This window comes from Talpa europaea (genome assembly GCF_964194135.1).
Source record: "Talpa europaea genome assembly, chromosome: X".
NCBI classification, from domain to species: Eukaryota; Metazoa; Chordata; class Mammalia; order Eulipotyphla; family Talpidae; genus Talpa; species Talpa europaea.
In genome coordinates this window covers 64,739,620-64,754,921 of record NC_140081.1, presented here as the reverse complement: position 1 = coordinate 64,754,921, position 15,302 = coordinate 64,739,620, and the positions used below count along the sequence as shown (strand labels likewise).

Here is a 15,302-nt window from a genome sequence, read left to right as displayed (position 1 = left end):
GGAGAGGGTGGGAAGCAAAATGGGAAGGGGACACAGTGGACTATGGCTGCCTTTGTGGAGTGTGGGGTATAATCACAACACCTGAACAAAGTGATCCTATATGACACCTGAACAATGTGATCCTATACCTCCAAATCATATACAGTATTATAAACCAATGCCACCTCAATAAAAGAAAACTACTGTAGGTATTATATTGTTAGTCAGAATCTTCAGTGTTTGGGAAGATATAAGAACAAAAGTTTATTTGAATCTCTTATTCTAAAAGTACCACTTATAGACATGAAGGTGAACTCATGTTTCTTCTTCCAGTAACTACTAAAAATAATAGGGCTCAGAGACTTTCCAGTTGCTTTCTGGCACAGAAATCTTCACAGCAGAGACAACCCAACATCTTTCTGACTTAGCTGCCTCTGAAGTGACCCTCTTAGGGTAGAGAAGACAATTTCAAACACAGAAAAATGTAGACTATTCTTTGTCTATTGTTTGGTCCACAGGTGTGCAATGGAATGAACACTGGAAAAGTGTGTTCTCCAGTTTACATTGTTATAGCCAGATCATAATGCCTCATGCTCAGCCCAGTAGGGTAATGCCCAGACTACAAGGTAAGCAGGCAGATTACTGAAATATTGGCTGAGAATTAAAACATTTCCCCAATACATTAATACATTTTCCCCCAGGGATTTTGCTGCAAACTTGTGTGATAAATGGGGTTAACTATGCATTTGGGATTGTCAAGGGCTCTTTAACTTTTCATCTTGTTGCTTGGTCTTGATCCATTAGTATAGTGTGCTGGCTAAGAAGAATGAGCCCAGTAGCCAAACTGCAAATCACAACTGTTTGTGACTTTTTTAAAGTTACTTAACTTGCATGAGTCTCCAGTCATTTCTTCTCTAAAATGGGGATCATAATAATACCTACCTCACAGAGTAATTCTAGAGATTGAGTTAATCTACTTAAAGCACTGGAAACATTACTTACCATATTGTAAGAACTCAACAAATGTCAGCTGTCAGGATTATTATTTATCAGTTGTAAAGTGCTACAGAAATAGTAATCATCCAGGCAGAACTGGAAAAGCCATTGCTACACCATTGTTGATCTACTTCAAAGGAAGTGTGAAGGTAAGCATTTCCCAAAGAAAAAATTGCTTTGGTGTACAATGATGAAAGTGATGTCTAGATATAGGAAGAAAGAATTCAGCAGAAAGATCAGATGACAGTAGAAAGAGTAATTTAAGAGAAGGCTAATGGCGTGGATGTTTCTCCTAGCTGTTATCACTTAAGTTGGTTAACCTCCCTTCCTTAACTATAAATCTAAATAAAGCCTTTTTGCTCTTTCTGCGGGCTCCTATGTACAGGTGTTGTAACTGAGACCAAGGAGATCAAGGTTGGGTGTAGCCCCAGGCCCACTGCAAGAGAGTGTAGTGGTTAAGTAAGTGAACTCTGGAGCCACATGGCCTTGGCTACTCAACCAGGTTTTCTTAGCTGAGTAAATGTGGACAAGTTTCTGCATTCCTCTAACTGAGTTTTTATCTCTACTAAATGAGAACAAGAGCTCCCACCCCACAGAGTTGCTTTGAGATATCAAAGAGATAATGCAGTGACCAAACTTGTTACAATGATGCCTAACAAATACTAATAAAGCTGATGATGATATGAAGGATCCTACTGAATTATGGGTAGTCCGCATTTATGTATATTAAACATCACATTCCATTTTATCTGTCAGAATAGTATGTTAATTAAGAAAAAAAAAAGGGAATTGCTGGATCATATGGAAGCTCTATGCATAGTAGGTCAAGAAATCTCCACACAGCTCTCCATAGTGGTTGGACCAGTTTGCACTCCCACCAGCAGTGCAGGAGAGTTCCTTTTTCTCCACAACCTCACCAACATTTGTTGTTGCTAGTTTTTTTAATATGTGCCATTCTCACTGGTGTAAGATGGTATCTCATGGTAGTTTTGATTTGCATTTCCCTGATTACAAGTGATGTTGAACATTTTTTCATATGCCTGTTGGCCATTTGCATTTCCTCTTCAGAGAAGTTTCTTTTTAGCTCGTCTGCCCATTTTTTGACTGGATTATTTTCTTTGTTTTTGTTGAGTCTCATCATTTCTTTGTAGATTTTTGTGATCAGTCCTTTATCATTAGTGTTGTGTGCAAAAATATTCTCCCAGTCGGTGGGGTTTCTCTTTGTTTTTATTATTGTCTCTTTTGCTGTGCAGAAACTCTTTAATTTGATGTAGTCCCAGCTGTTTATCTTTGCCTTCACTATCACTGCTTTGGGTGATGTGTCTGTAAAGATGTCTTTGATGTGCATATCATGTAGTGTTTCGCCTATATTTCCTTCTGTGTATTTTATGGTTTCAGTCCAGTATTTACCCAAAGGACACAGAAACATCAATTACAAAGAGCACCTGCACCCCTATGTTTATAGCAGCACTATTTACAATAGCTAAGCTTTGGAAACAACCCAAATGCCCAAAAATAGATGACTGGATCAAGAAGATGTGGTGCATATACACAATGGACTATTACTCAGCAATCAAAAAAGATAAACACATGCAATTTGCAGCAACATGGATGGAGCTGGAAGGGATCATGCTCAGCGAAATAAGCCAGAAAGAAAAAGAAAAATACCGGATGGTTTCACTCATAGCAGGAATCTAGAAAGCTTAAATAACGGACCAGGAAAAAGAATAACTATAAGAAAGAAAATATCAAAATCAACAAACAACTGTGAAGCAGAGACACTCTATGGGGGGTGGGGGGCAGGGAAAGGAGGGATTGGGGTCAAAATAAGGGGGTGTGATTGTATGGGGAATATAAATTTGAAATAAAAAAAAAGAAAAAGAAAAAAAGGGGGAAGACAATTCACATAGAGCTTGGAAGTCCTTGCTGAGGCCATGCTCTCAGTGTCTACTGATGAGACCCCCCCCCAGGTGTGAAGGCAGAAAGGATTTCAAATGCAAAAACATGACTGTTGCAAATTAGGGTTCAGGCTTCCCTGGGAACTGAGAGTCAGTCAGGCCCTATAGAATCAAACCACTATACATTTATGTACGCTTGGTTCCAACAAAGCTGATAGCACCAGTGCAGAAAACCTCCTAGGTCACTTCTGGCAGTCACATATAAAACCACACCATGGTGTTAATCGCTGTGGCTCAGAGCAAGTAAGGGGTACTCAGCCCTGTTAGAGGATGCTAGGGCCCAAGACGAGCAGCCAGAACATCATAATGAGAATGTTGTATGATTATTTCTCTGCTTCCTCTCCTCTATACATTCACAGCTCTTGAATGCACTACTCAATGCCCAGGAAAGCTAAGACTATGATTATATCTCCTGTTTTTGGCCTCTGACTTCTAGGTTTGAGTTTACATGGGAGGAGAGTAGGGGTAAGTGGAGGCACTAAAAGGAAAAAGAAAGGCAGGAGTTAAGACAGATTAGGGTATTTTTCCTGCCCATTCCCCCTCTCTTTATGCCACAGTTCATAGGTTCCTCCAAGGTCAAGGTACCCTTTTGCTGTTTCCAGGCTCCAGTGACAATGCTCCTTCTGCTGGCCATTGATGGCCTATCAGTGGTAATTTGCAGTTCTCTCCCTTGTCAGTTCTCTTAACTCTAAACACATCTCTGTAAGTACTTTCTTCTTTTCAACCTTTCAGTGTAATTTATTTCCCAAAAAAATCATTATTTCCAGTGTTCTCACCTCCTCCACTGGGCCCATTTCTCTTGCCTGCAAGACTGTGGTGGCTATTACAATGTAGACCATGATTAACTGTTGCTATTGTTTGTATGCCAGACCTCCTCCTAACAATAAGTAATATTTCTATGGCCCTCAAATAACTTATTTGTGTTATTTAAATCCCCACTCTCGTGTTCCCATTTGCTCTCATAAGTTGGGGGTAGAGGGAGACTTTACTTATTTTTAGCAGTTGGAGAAGATGAGGTGACTTCTGACAACTATTGATGGAAGTGTATGAAAACCAGTGGCATATTAGAGTCACATGCCTAAATTATTTACCTGAGGATCTATTGATTCATCTCAGCAAAATATCTAATACCAAATACTAAGAATGAAATTGTTCCCTTTTCCTATCCCCAAGCCACCTATTGACTTAAGGAAAAAATGCATTCGACACCACGTTGAGTTACCTTGTACCATACAACATCAGGCTCCTGATCGAACTTTTTAAAGTCATCCATGTCTGGGCAGGAGATCTCCTTTCTTTTAGTGACTTCAGATTTTTCTAAATAGCGGATCCTGCTATTGTAGCACAGGCCTGATTCATTCTCTGCAACAGTCAAGGACATTGACACCTTCATGCAATATGTCGAGTTTCTGTAGAAACAGAGAAATAGCAAAATGGCTTTATTGGGTGTTTACCACTTTGTACTTTATATATTTCAGGAGTATTGACTTTTCCATTTAGGACCTTGCCGAGAAATCAGAAACAACATCAAAACAACATAGAACAGTTTTCTACTCCAACTGAGAGGAAGATATGAAACAAAATGCTAATGTGGACATCTCTGGCCATGAAATAACTATACAGCTACATAGAACAGCTATATCAATATTCTGAACTATAAGACAATCAGACTTCTTTCCCAGTGGTAAATTTTGCAATGTGTAAAATCTCCCAGTGAAAACTTATAAAAATGTCTGTAACTAGAGCTATGGCCATTTCTGTTCTGCCCCTAGAGCCAGTCCCTTAGCAGGTATTACACGGATTGTTTAATTTTGCCATTGGAGTCTAAGCTAATAGTTCCTTTCAAAGACATGTGCCAAAAAACAAATCACAACAACAACAACAAAATACCAACATATAGAAGATACCAATTAAATTACACAGCTTTTTAAGGTGTTTACTGAAATATATCAGGAGTCAAATTCCAAGTGCCTACAAAGAGTAAAGTGTGATCAGTCTGGATTAATTTTATTTACCAACACTAGCATTATAAAGGAATTTCAACATAAGGTCATTTAGAAATTGTGTATTAACTGGCCAACTCATTATATAAGAATATTTACGGAATACAGTTCTGCCTTTATTTCTCTATGTATAGCCCATGACATTTCCATACCCTCTACTACAGACTTTCAGAGCTATGAACCACACCAAGTACAACACTAGTGTGTGAGGGAGAGATTAGAAGTGGCCTGATAAGATGAGAAGGTCAACTGTCAATCTCTTGGTGGAACATTTCAGGACTAACTCTAGTCTAAACATCAAGGGATACCTATTATTAAAAATAAAATTGCCAAGGGCTCCTCAAAACCAAGGGTTCTATAACACAATGACAGGAATCCTTACAGATGGAATTAGCATGGCAACCAAGAATTTTTTAATGGTTTCAAAAGATTGTTACAAGTCATACTGCTTAGTTCTCATTGAAATTTCACAATATGCCAGGCATCATATAAAAAACAGGAGTGCAAATGCCTGCTGCCTGGTGGGTGTGCGAACTAAGTTACTCAAAATGCTATTTAGATTTCTAGTGAAGCTAATCACTGGAGAGTATTCCTGACTATGCCCATGCCCTGAGTCATCTGAGAAGAATGTTGTCAAACCATTCCCATTCTGGTATTCAGATGCATCCCCATTACACAATGTAGACTGTGACCTATTGCTTTTTCTGTCTTCCTCAATGAAGGTTCCTAGAACCCTAAGGGTATAAGATAGGCCCATGGGGGACCAAATGTAAGAATATTTCACTCTCTTGTTAGATGCTTCACAGAGTCTTTAAAAAAAATCATGAAGCTGAAGTCACCAGAATTGTTTCTGAAAGTCGTAGACAAGAAAGTAAAGTTTGATTTCTGTTCCTTTACTCCTCAATAAACTTTTTCTTTCTTAAAAAAAAAAAAGAAAGAAAGAAAGTCAAGTCTGGATCAATCAGTTTGGCTCTACTTGACCCTATTTGCAATACCTCAGTGTTCAACATTGCCATGCTTGCCTCCTTCCTTCCTTTAAAGACCTTACATGATCTTGCTGATCAGAACACCTATCTTGCATTCATTAGGGTATGGTCTCAATGGAATTTCTGCTGTTCTTTGAACACACTATCTATGCAAGCTCTGGACATTTATTTTTGCTCTTTTCTCTGATCTTCTATCATTTATTTAGTTAGTAGGTATAAGCCAGGAATTTGCTGCTCTTGTTCCTCTCACTGTCCTTGAGACCTAAATGAATAGACAGTAGATGCTCATTAAATGATGGGCACCAGAAGTTTTGCATCCAAGAGACATTTCCTCTTTTCCACTTTTGCATCATCCCCATATAGTACTAATTCCCCCTTTCCACTTTATAGACTCAGATATACAACTGGTCAAACATCACAGCCCCTGTTTAATTATGACCCTGAATAATTTTGTGTGTATCCTTGCACCACCAGAGTAAGGATTAACCAAGTTTATTCATCAACATACCAGCAAAGGAAGGAATATTCTGGCTACATCTGGGAGATAAAGAGGACTAGGCTATATATGAGGGATGGAAGAAAGATAGTCATGGTTTTTAAATGATATTTAACACAGACAAAAGATAATCACCTTTGCTGGGCAGTCAGTATGGTTCTTATTGTTACAGGCTTTGATCATATCTGCTCCATTAGCTATTCCCTCATAATTGTGTCATACCCCCAGGGAAAGAAAGAGTTGTTGAATAGCAGTCTCAACAAGAGGTATAGATAGAATTGTCCAATGCCCTGAAATAAACCTACTATCCAACTTTATGAAATCCTGGGGAGAAGACAGGGAAGGCTAAATGAGGGCCCTATGTATATAGTGGTTTCTTACCAAAGCACCAGCTTTGATGTAAAATCCACTGCATTCTGGTACTTGACAGGTGTCTGGAAGAGTTCAACTGGGTAAGAGGCCTAGTATACCAGAGGACTATAAAAGTCAGAGTATCACAGCTATACACTATGTCTATAGGCAAGTTATACAGTCTCTCTTATTCTCAGTTTCCTCAACTGAAAAACAAGGATGAGGGCCTCCCTGGTGGTGCAAGAGGTTAAGACACAACCTATGACGCTATCCTCAGCCACTGCAGCATAAGTTCGATTCCCTGGCCGGCCAGGGAGGTACCCACATGGTGCGGCAGACCTCTCCTGTCTCGCCCACTGCTCCCCTCAGAAGTGTTTTTCAATCAGTCTGCCTGTTCTGTTTCCCACTCTGTCTCTGGTGAATCCTCTCACCCCTCGCACCTCTGGCCCATACCCCAGTTCTTATATGCATAAATAAATAAATCTTTACAATATATAAATAAATAAAAATAAAAAACAAGGTTGAGTAGTCCTTTATGGTGCTCCTTTACAGGTAAAAGAAAGGAGTTCCTTTCATTATTCAAGCTGTAGTAAAAATATTTACCATTTTCAGATGGAATAATTCTAACACCTGACCTCATTATACTGCTCTTGACTATTAAAATAATTTTATATACACACACACATAAAAGTTTAACACAGCATTTGACATACAGTATTTAATAAACTGTAGTTGTTATCACTATTGTATTGCTGTTACTGATTATACTGTCATGCATATTATTCACATTATAATGTATATGTGATATAGTAATTATTATCACTAATATACTAAAAAACAATACACTGGCAGCAATGAGATAAAATATGCAATGAGTTAGAGGTGCTCCTTGACAGGAGTATGGAAGAAGTCAAATGGGTGAGAGACCTAGTATACCAGAGAACTATAAAATGTCTGCAAGTGTCACAAATATACACTGTCATAGGCACAAAAGGAAGTCAAAAAAGAGAAAGCAGCTAACTCAGGAAGGAACTTTCAGCCATTACCAGTACTAGCTACTAGGCAGATGCTAGAACTTTGCAAGTCAAATTGTTAGTTTAAGAGTTCCAATCAGCTTCCCACTCTTTCTGGTGAATGCTCACACTCCCCCCCAACCCTGACCTCTGGCTTACACCCCAGTTCTTGTATGCATAAATAAATGAATATTTTTTAAAAAAGAGTTCCAATAAACCTTCAGATCATTTATTAAACAAACATCATCTGTAATAAAGCCCAGAACTCTAGGCAAGGTTTTTGAGGACAAGAGAGTCATATGCTCAGTCCTCTACCCCTCCAAAATATAAGTTATAGGTCATGCCAGTAGCACCTGCATTAACTTGGAATGAGAATGAACACAGGAAAACATCATAGGGTAGTTCATGCATTGAACGAAGAAATGTTTCAGTCTTATCTAACTTTATTCATGAATGTTAGGACAGGGCTCTGCATGAATTCATTCTTGCTCTTGTCTGTAGCATGTAAAAGTCTACTGATAAATTCCTTGTTAACCCAGGAACAACCCTAGTATGAAGTCCTTGAAGACAACCGAAGTCTCTTGAACTTGAAGATAAGGTCTGGCATGATTCCTGCTGTCAATGTTACTGACCTGAGGAAGGTACGATCAAGGTTGCCTGACAGTCTAAGACTCAGGTTGATTTTTATTAGTTGTGTAATCCAGGGCTGGCACAATTCCCGCTAACAATCTTGCATTATTTAGATTTTATTTTGAAAACTGCCCCAGGCCAGTTCTATTTTAAATGTTTCCTGCAACTGGGACCTAAAAAAGTTCCTTTTTTTTCCCTAGTAAATTGTTCCTTTTTATTAATAGTAACATTCTTCTTTCCTCTAGATAATACTTTTTTGCCTTATATTTTCTTTTTTTTTTCATTAGGTACAATTAGAAGTGTGCAAATTTGAAGAGGCAGACTGACCAGAGTGCAAGAATGGGATGGGGCTTTTTTCCCCTCCTCCCTTCATATCCTGAGGATGACAAGGAGCACATTCAGGCTCAATATGAGCAAAGGGCTTCTGCAGTGATATTGCAGCAATGTCTCACAATTGCAAGCATTTGTAATCTTTTAAATGCTTATGTATCTTTTATGTTATTTCATTCTCCCAATAATGCAAGAAAATGGGCAGGATGAGTATCATCTACATTTTGCAGAGAAGTAAAACACAGACACAAAAAGAATAACTTAACCAAGCTCATATAGGTGGATTACAACCAAGGTTTTGGCTCATAGCTACCTGCTACTCAAAATTTAATGCTAACATGGGTTAACAACCAAACTAACTTGTGGTTAGGCCATACAAACTTGGGGGAGCTCCAAGAAAAAAATGCAAATGTGTAAAGATAACATTTAAAGAATTACACTAATAAGCACAGCAAAGAAGAATTTGCAAATTTGTGAATAAATCTCATTTCCTATTCATTTCCTATTCCAAAGAATTAATATTAACTACTTTAGGTCAAAATCTCTACTTAAAAAAAAATTATATCTATTTTTTTCCCCAGAAGTCATTCTAAAGGAAAATGTTCACCATATTGGGTCCCCTAAGGGAAAAAGCAAGACCAAGGATTTGAAACATACCTGAAAAATCCATATGCTCCTTTTCAACTCCCATTTAGAAAACATGCTTCTACTATGAAATCTAAAGATTTATTTCAGAATTCCCTTTCCTTTGCCTACATCTCAGTCAATCATTGGCAGCCAGATCTTGAACCAGCTATCTGTGCCCTTAGCTGGTAGATTGCAATTGCTTTCCTTGAGAATGGTGACTTGAACTTACCACTTACATCTTATGTTCCTTATTAAATGGAACATGATATACATAAATTTTTCCCTGGAGTAAGTACCTAACTTAAGTGTTCAGCCCCCAAATAAATGACAGTTTGTTTTGAAATGAAGGTGAAGTATAAATTTTTAGCTTGAATGATTTTTAGAATATATGATTTCCACAGTAACAAGATAGATTGACTGTTTATTCATTTTAAACAAACTACATGTTTGACTTACTTTTTACACTTTGGCTTGAAAGTCACTTGATACAGCATTAACAGTGGTGATAATGTGAAGGCACTTAATTTTTATTGAGTACTTACTATATGCTAAGTACTGGACTAAGTACTTTAAATGAATTTTTTCATTGTTGGGGGACAATTTCTCAGGAGCCTCTTGCATTCCTGCATGTCTTGTGAGCAGAGGTGATGAATGTCCCTTCTCCCAGAAATCATTCCAAAGATGTATGAATAGAGAACAGTCTTGGAAGCTAAAAAGAGAGTCTCCCTTCAGTGCAAACGGCAGGTTTGCTTACAGTCTTGTAAAACATTATGTCTTCCTCTGGAGCAAAAAGCTGGCATGATTATGGCCTATTAAAAAAGATTTGTGTTTCCTAAGCTTGAGGTTCTTCTATAATGCAACCCACTATTTTTGCAGATATCATCTGACCCTCTGTATACTGTCCTGTGGGAAGTGGGTTTGGAGAAGCAATACAAATACTGATATTCTTGCTACTTCCATTGCTGTAAATAATTAATTGTCCATTGTTTCTAACCCAAGAGTCTCTTTACTTCTACCAGCACCCACGAAACTGGCAGGCTGTCATGTTAACTTGCAAGTAAGGTAAAATCTCAGATCCCTCACAGTTCTTAACATGTATGTAATACACCAACCTTATAGGGACAATTCTTTTATTCTCATTTTATGTAGGCAAAAACATGAGGCCCAATGATCTTTCCCAAGATCTACAGTAAGACATGATCAAGTTGAGATTTGAACACAAGCCTCTTAACTCCAGAGGCTACATTCTCTGGTAGTGAGCTACTCCAGTCTAGTTCGGTTCAAGTCCTTGGGTTGACCTTTTTTCCTGACTTCATCATGAATCATAAAGAAATTATGTTTGAACAGTCCTAGGATAGAGATTATCGGTGTCATGCCAAAGACTTAATTTTCATGTCAGCAGGAGAGAAAAACAGTTAATAAAGTATTCTTTGATCATACCTTCAATAAATCCTTGTTTGTTTACTAACCAAATTTTTCTTAATGGGGAAAAAATGTACATAAACTCAAAACCTATTTATTACACTGACAATCTTACAGAAGAGAACTAACATCTATAAAAGATGACATTCTTTGTTAAAAAAGAACACCCCCCAAGCCCCAAACTATTCTACTTATAGAATAAAAAGGACAAATCTGTTTCATATGATTCTGTATTCCAACTTCTTATTATAGCATAGATATTTTTCTGACAGTAGTAAGTTTACATCTGTTTTTCAATATATAAAAATACCATGGCACATAGCAGTTGCTCAATTAATGTAATCTGATTGAGTATGAAAGGTTGCGGGTCTTCATAAAATGATAATATTAAAGTTTTCTCACCTACATTAAAAAAAGTTTCTTTATACACACACACATATACATATACACCCATTATCAATATACCCCACCAGAACGGATCATTTGTTTCAACTGATGAGTCTACACTGACATATCACTGACACCCAAAGTCCATAGCTTTCATTCTGGTTTACTTTCAGTATTGTACATATTATGGCTTTGGACAAATGTATAGTGACAGATTTCAACCATTATAGTACCATACAGATATTTTCACTTTCCTAAAGATCCTCTGCGCTTTAACTTTTCATCCCTACCCTCCCATCCCTCAAATCCACTTATCATTTTACTGCCTCCATAGATTTGCCTTTTCCAAATGTCAGATAGTTAGAATCATTCAATATGTAGCTTTTTCAGATTTTTTTTTTGCTTAGTAATATGCATTTAAGATTACTCCATGTATTTTCATGGCTTCAAAGCTTATTTCTTATTAGCACCTAATTACATTCCATTGTCTGTTATTCCACCTACTGAAGGTCTTCTCGTTTTTTTCCAGATTTTTGCAATTTTCACTTCCTTTGTTAGATTTATTCCTATGAATTTTATACCTTTTGATGGTACTGTAAATGGGATTGTTTTCTTGATTTATTTTCTCTTCTACTTCATTACTTGCACATAGAAATGCAACAAACTTTTGTGTATTGATTTTGTAGCTTGCCTCTTTACTGATTTATTGATTCTAGTAGTTTTTTTAGTGGGAGTCTTTAGGGTTTTCTAATATATTATCATGTCATCTGCAAATAATGATAGTTTGACTTCTTATTTTCCAATTTGGATTTTTTTCATAGCTTTCTTTTCCCTAATTGCTCTAGCTAGGACTCCCAATGTGCTGAAGAGTAATGGTAAGAGTGGATATCATTGTCATGTACCCAATCTTACAGGAAAAGCTTTCACTTCTTTACCAATGAACATGACACTAGCTGTGTGTTTGGCATATATGTCCTTTATTGTGTTGAGGTATGTTTCCTGAATCCATAATTTGATAAAATGTTTTTATGGTGAATGGACGTTGAATCTTGTCAAATGCCTTCTCTGCATCCACTGATATGATCATGTGATTATTCTCTTTCCTCTTGTTGATCTGGTGAATTACATTAATCAATTTGCACATGTTGAACCATCCTGACATCCTGGGAATAAATCCCATTTGATCATGATATATGATCCTTTAAATGTATTGTTGAATTCAGTTTGCTAAGATTTTGTTGAGGATTTCTATGTCTGCATCTAGTTATAGGTCTGTAGCTTTCTTTCTGTGTGTGTGATATCCTTATCTGCTTTTGGTAGCAAAATAATGCTGGTCTCCTAAAATGTGTTTGGAAACAATCCTTTTTCTCAGTTTCTTGGAAAACCTTGAGAAGGTATTAGTTCCTCTTTGAAGATTTGATAGCACTCACTGATAAAACCATCTGATCCTGGGCTTTTGTTTTTGGGGAGACTTAATTACTAGTACAGTTTCTTGTCTTGTAATTGGTCATTTACATTCTCTGTTTCTTCCTGACTCACTCTTGGAAAGTTGTACACTTCTAAGAAATTTATATACTTCTTCCATTGTTCAATGTGTTGGCATATAGATGTTCAAAGAAGTCTCCTATATTCCACTGTATTTCTGACGTGTCTTTTGTAATTTCTTTCATTTCTGATTCGGTTTGAGTTTTATCCCTTCTTTTTTTTTTTTCTTAGCGGGTCTAGATAGAGGTTTCTCAACTTTATTTTTTTCAAAGAAACAGCTTTTGGTTTTGCTGATACATTGAATTGTCTTTTTGACTTCTATTTTATCTATTCCCTCTCTAATTTTTAGTATGTTTTTCCTTCGACTTTGTGTTCATGGCACCCCACTATCCCTCCTCATTGGGATTTGGGATGAGATACTGCACTACCTGTGTTCTCAGTGTACCTCACCAGCTAACCATCAATCCCAGAGGGTGAAAGGCATAGTACAGACCCAAATGCCTGCTCTGCTCTTACCTTTGCCAGGGACCAGGTATGTGTGGAGCAATCCAGATCCTCCACAAGCTTTTCTCCTCTTTCAAAGGTGTGTACCTCCATACCACACCTCGCCTCTCCCTAGAGCCCCTGACTGAGCTGACAGCTCTGCTACCAGTGTCCCCTACTTCACACCACAAACCCCAGGTTCTTATCTCCACTCGCTTCCGGTTCACTACAGTGTCAGTCTCCTCAGTATCCGCCTTGTTGAAACCTGCACTGGTCTCTGTTGTCCAAGGAATGATCGATCTCAATCCTATCCATGGGACTCTCTCTCTGAAGAGTTTTCCTCTGGCACCTCCTTTAGAAGCCACAGCCAGAGGGGACCATGCCCTGGTGTTGCCCTGCCAGAGGCTGTAGGGTCTGCGTCCCTTGTCAAGGCCTACTCTAGTGCTTGCCAGGGTCTGCTGGGTCTACACTACTCCCAGGTCCTGTCCTGAGAGTTGCTGAGATCTGCTGGGCCTATTGTGGTGAAGGCTGCTTCCAGTATGTGCCCGGAGATCACTGAGCTCTTCAGCAGTTCACCAGTGGTAGGGCTGCATCTAGGACCCATCCCAGAGTTCACTGGGGCCTGCTAGGGACTACTGAATAAGTGACACTTGCCAGTTTTGTTCAGCTATTTGTGGCAGGGGGACTCCCTAGGCCACCAGGGGTTGCCTCATCAGCCTGGACTACCTGCTTGGCCTGGTACACTGCTCCATGGGTCCCTCCCCTCGGAAACTTGCTCTTAGTTATAATTATGTTTTCTTTCAGGAATTACTGACTGTTCTTCTGTCTTGTCACTCTCCTCTCTAAATACTCTTTGTTACATTTTCACTGCTTTTTAAAAAACATTTATTTATGCATACAAGTACTGTGGTATAAGCCAGAGTTGTGGGGGGTGAGAGGAATCACCAGTGACAGAATATATCTGTAAATATCTTGTTCCAAAATTATTCTCATATTATTCATGAAACTCTTGCTTTATTGCCTGAGTTGCATTATAAACTCTTGAAATGTACTGAATTTACTATGGTGAGGACAACGGGTGCTTTGGTGGAAGGAGAGCTATGGTGATAACACCTGCTGGGAGAAATCCTATATTGTCAAAATATTAACAAGGATGTAAAACAATGGTACTTAATTAATTTTAAAAAATAACAAAATTTATTTATATGTAGTTACCTTTCTTCCCATGTAGTAAATGTACTCTCCCTGCCTTTGTGTTGAAATTTATATATGCTAATTGCCTTAGCAACTAAACTGTCACATCCTATGCCTCTATTATCTATTGTCTGACCCCTGCCTATCGATCATAACTGTGACTGTCAGAGATCTTAAAATACTGAAAGAGCTTTTCAACATTCAAAATTAGTTCATGGGCCTCCCCAGTGGCGCAGCGGTTGAGCACTGGGCTGCGAAGCTGCTCGCAGCCTCTGCAGAATCGGTTCGAGCCCCGGCCGCTGGCGAGGGTCCCACATGGTACGCAGACCTCTCCTGCCGCCTGCTGCTCCCCTCAACAGTGTACTTCGTCAGTCTACCTGTTCTGCTCCCCGCTCTGGCTCTGGTGAATTCTCTCACCCTCCCGCACTTCTGACTATAGCCAGTGCTTGTATAAATAAATAAATAAATCTTAAAAAACAAAAAACAAAATTAGTTCATGTTGCTCTCACTTAATGACCCACTATTCCAACACATCATTCTATTGAATTCTATCACTAAATTTACTAAGAATAACTTATTAGTCAAACCCAATAACTCTCATCCTACATGATCTCGGTGAATTATTTCACATTTGTAAATTTTCTTGAAATTGTTAAATCTACCATTCTAAGATATCTCATGATTGCCTACTTCTCTGACCACTCCTTTTTTTTTTAAATTTTAAAATGACAGGTTTATTAGGAGAAAGAGAAAAAAGAGAGGTTATCTGTATAGTCACAGGTGAGCAGGAGAGCTGTCCCTGCTGCTTTGCAAAGGGAAAATATTTGTGAAAAGAAACACCTACATCATCACAGGCAGGCAAGAGACCTACCTCTGACCACACCTCATAATTATATTACTGATTTTCTTCTTTGGCCTCTCCACAAAATGTTGGTTATTTTCCTCCAGGTCTCAGGATTTCT

At 38.3% G+C, this 15,302-nt stretch overlaps 1 protein-coding gene across 1 annotated transcript in view; it reads right to left on the bottom strand.

Moving 5' to 3' along the window:
* The window catches only part of IL1RAPL2 (interleukin 1 receptor accessory protein like 2), a gene marked incomplete at its 3' end in the record, with an annotated part of 1,022,399 nt that overhangs the window by 507,811 nt on the left and 499,286 nt on the right, over positions 1–15,302 (bottom strand). Inside the window, exon 3 of the mRNA XM_084259248.1 lies at positions 4,156–4,342. Within this exon, the coding sequence (XP_084115374.1) occupies positions 4,156–4,342 (187 nt within the window). The remainder of the gene's footprint in view (positions 1–4,155; positions 4,343–15,302) is intronic.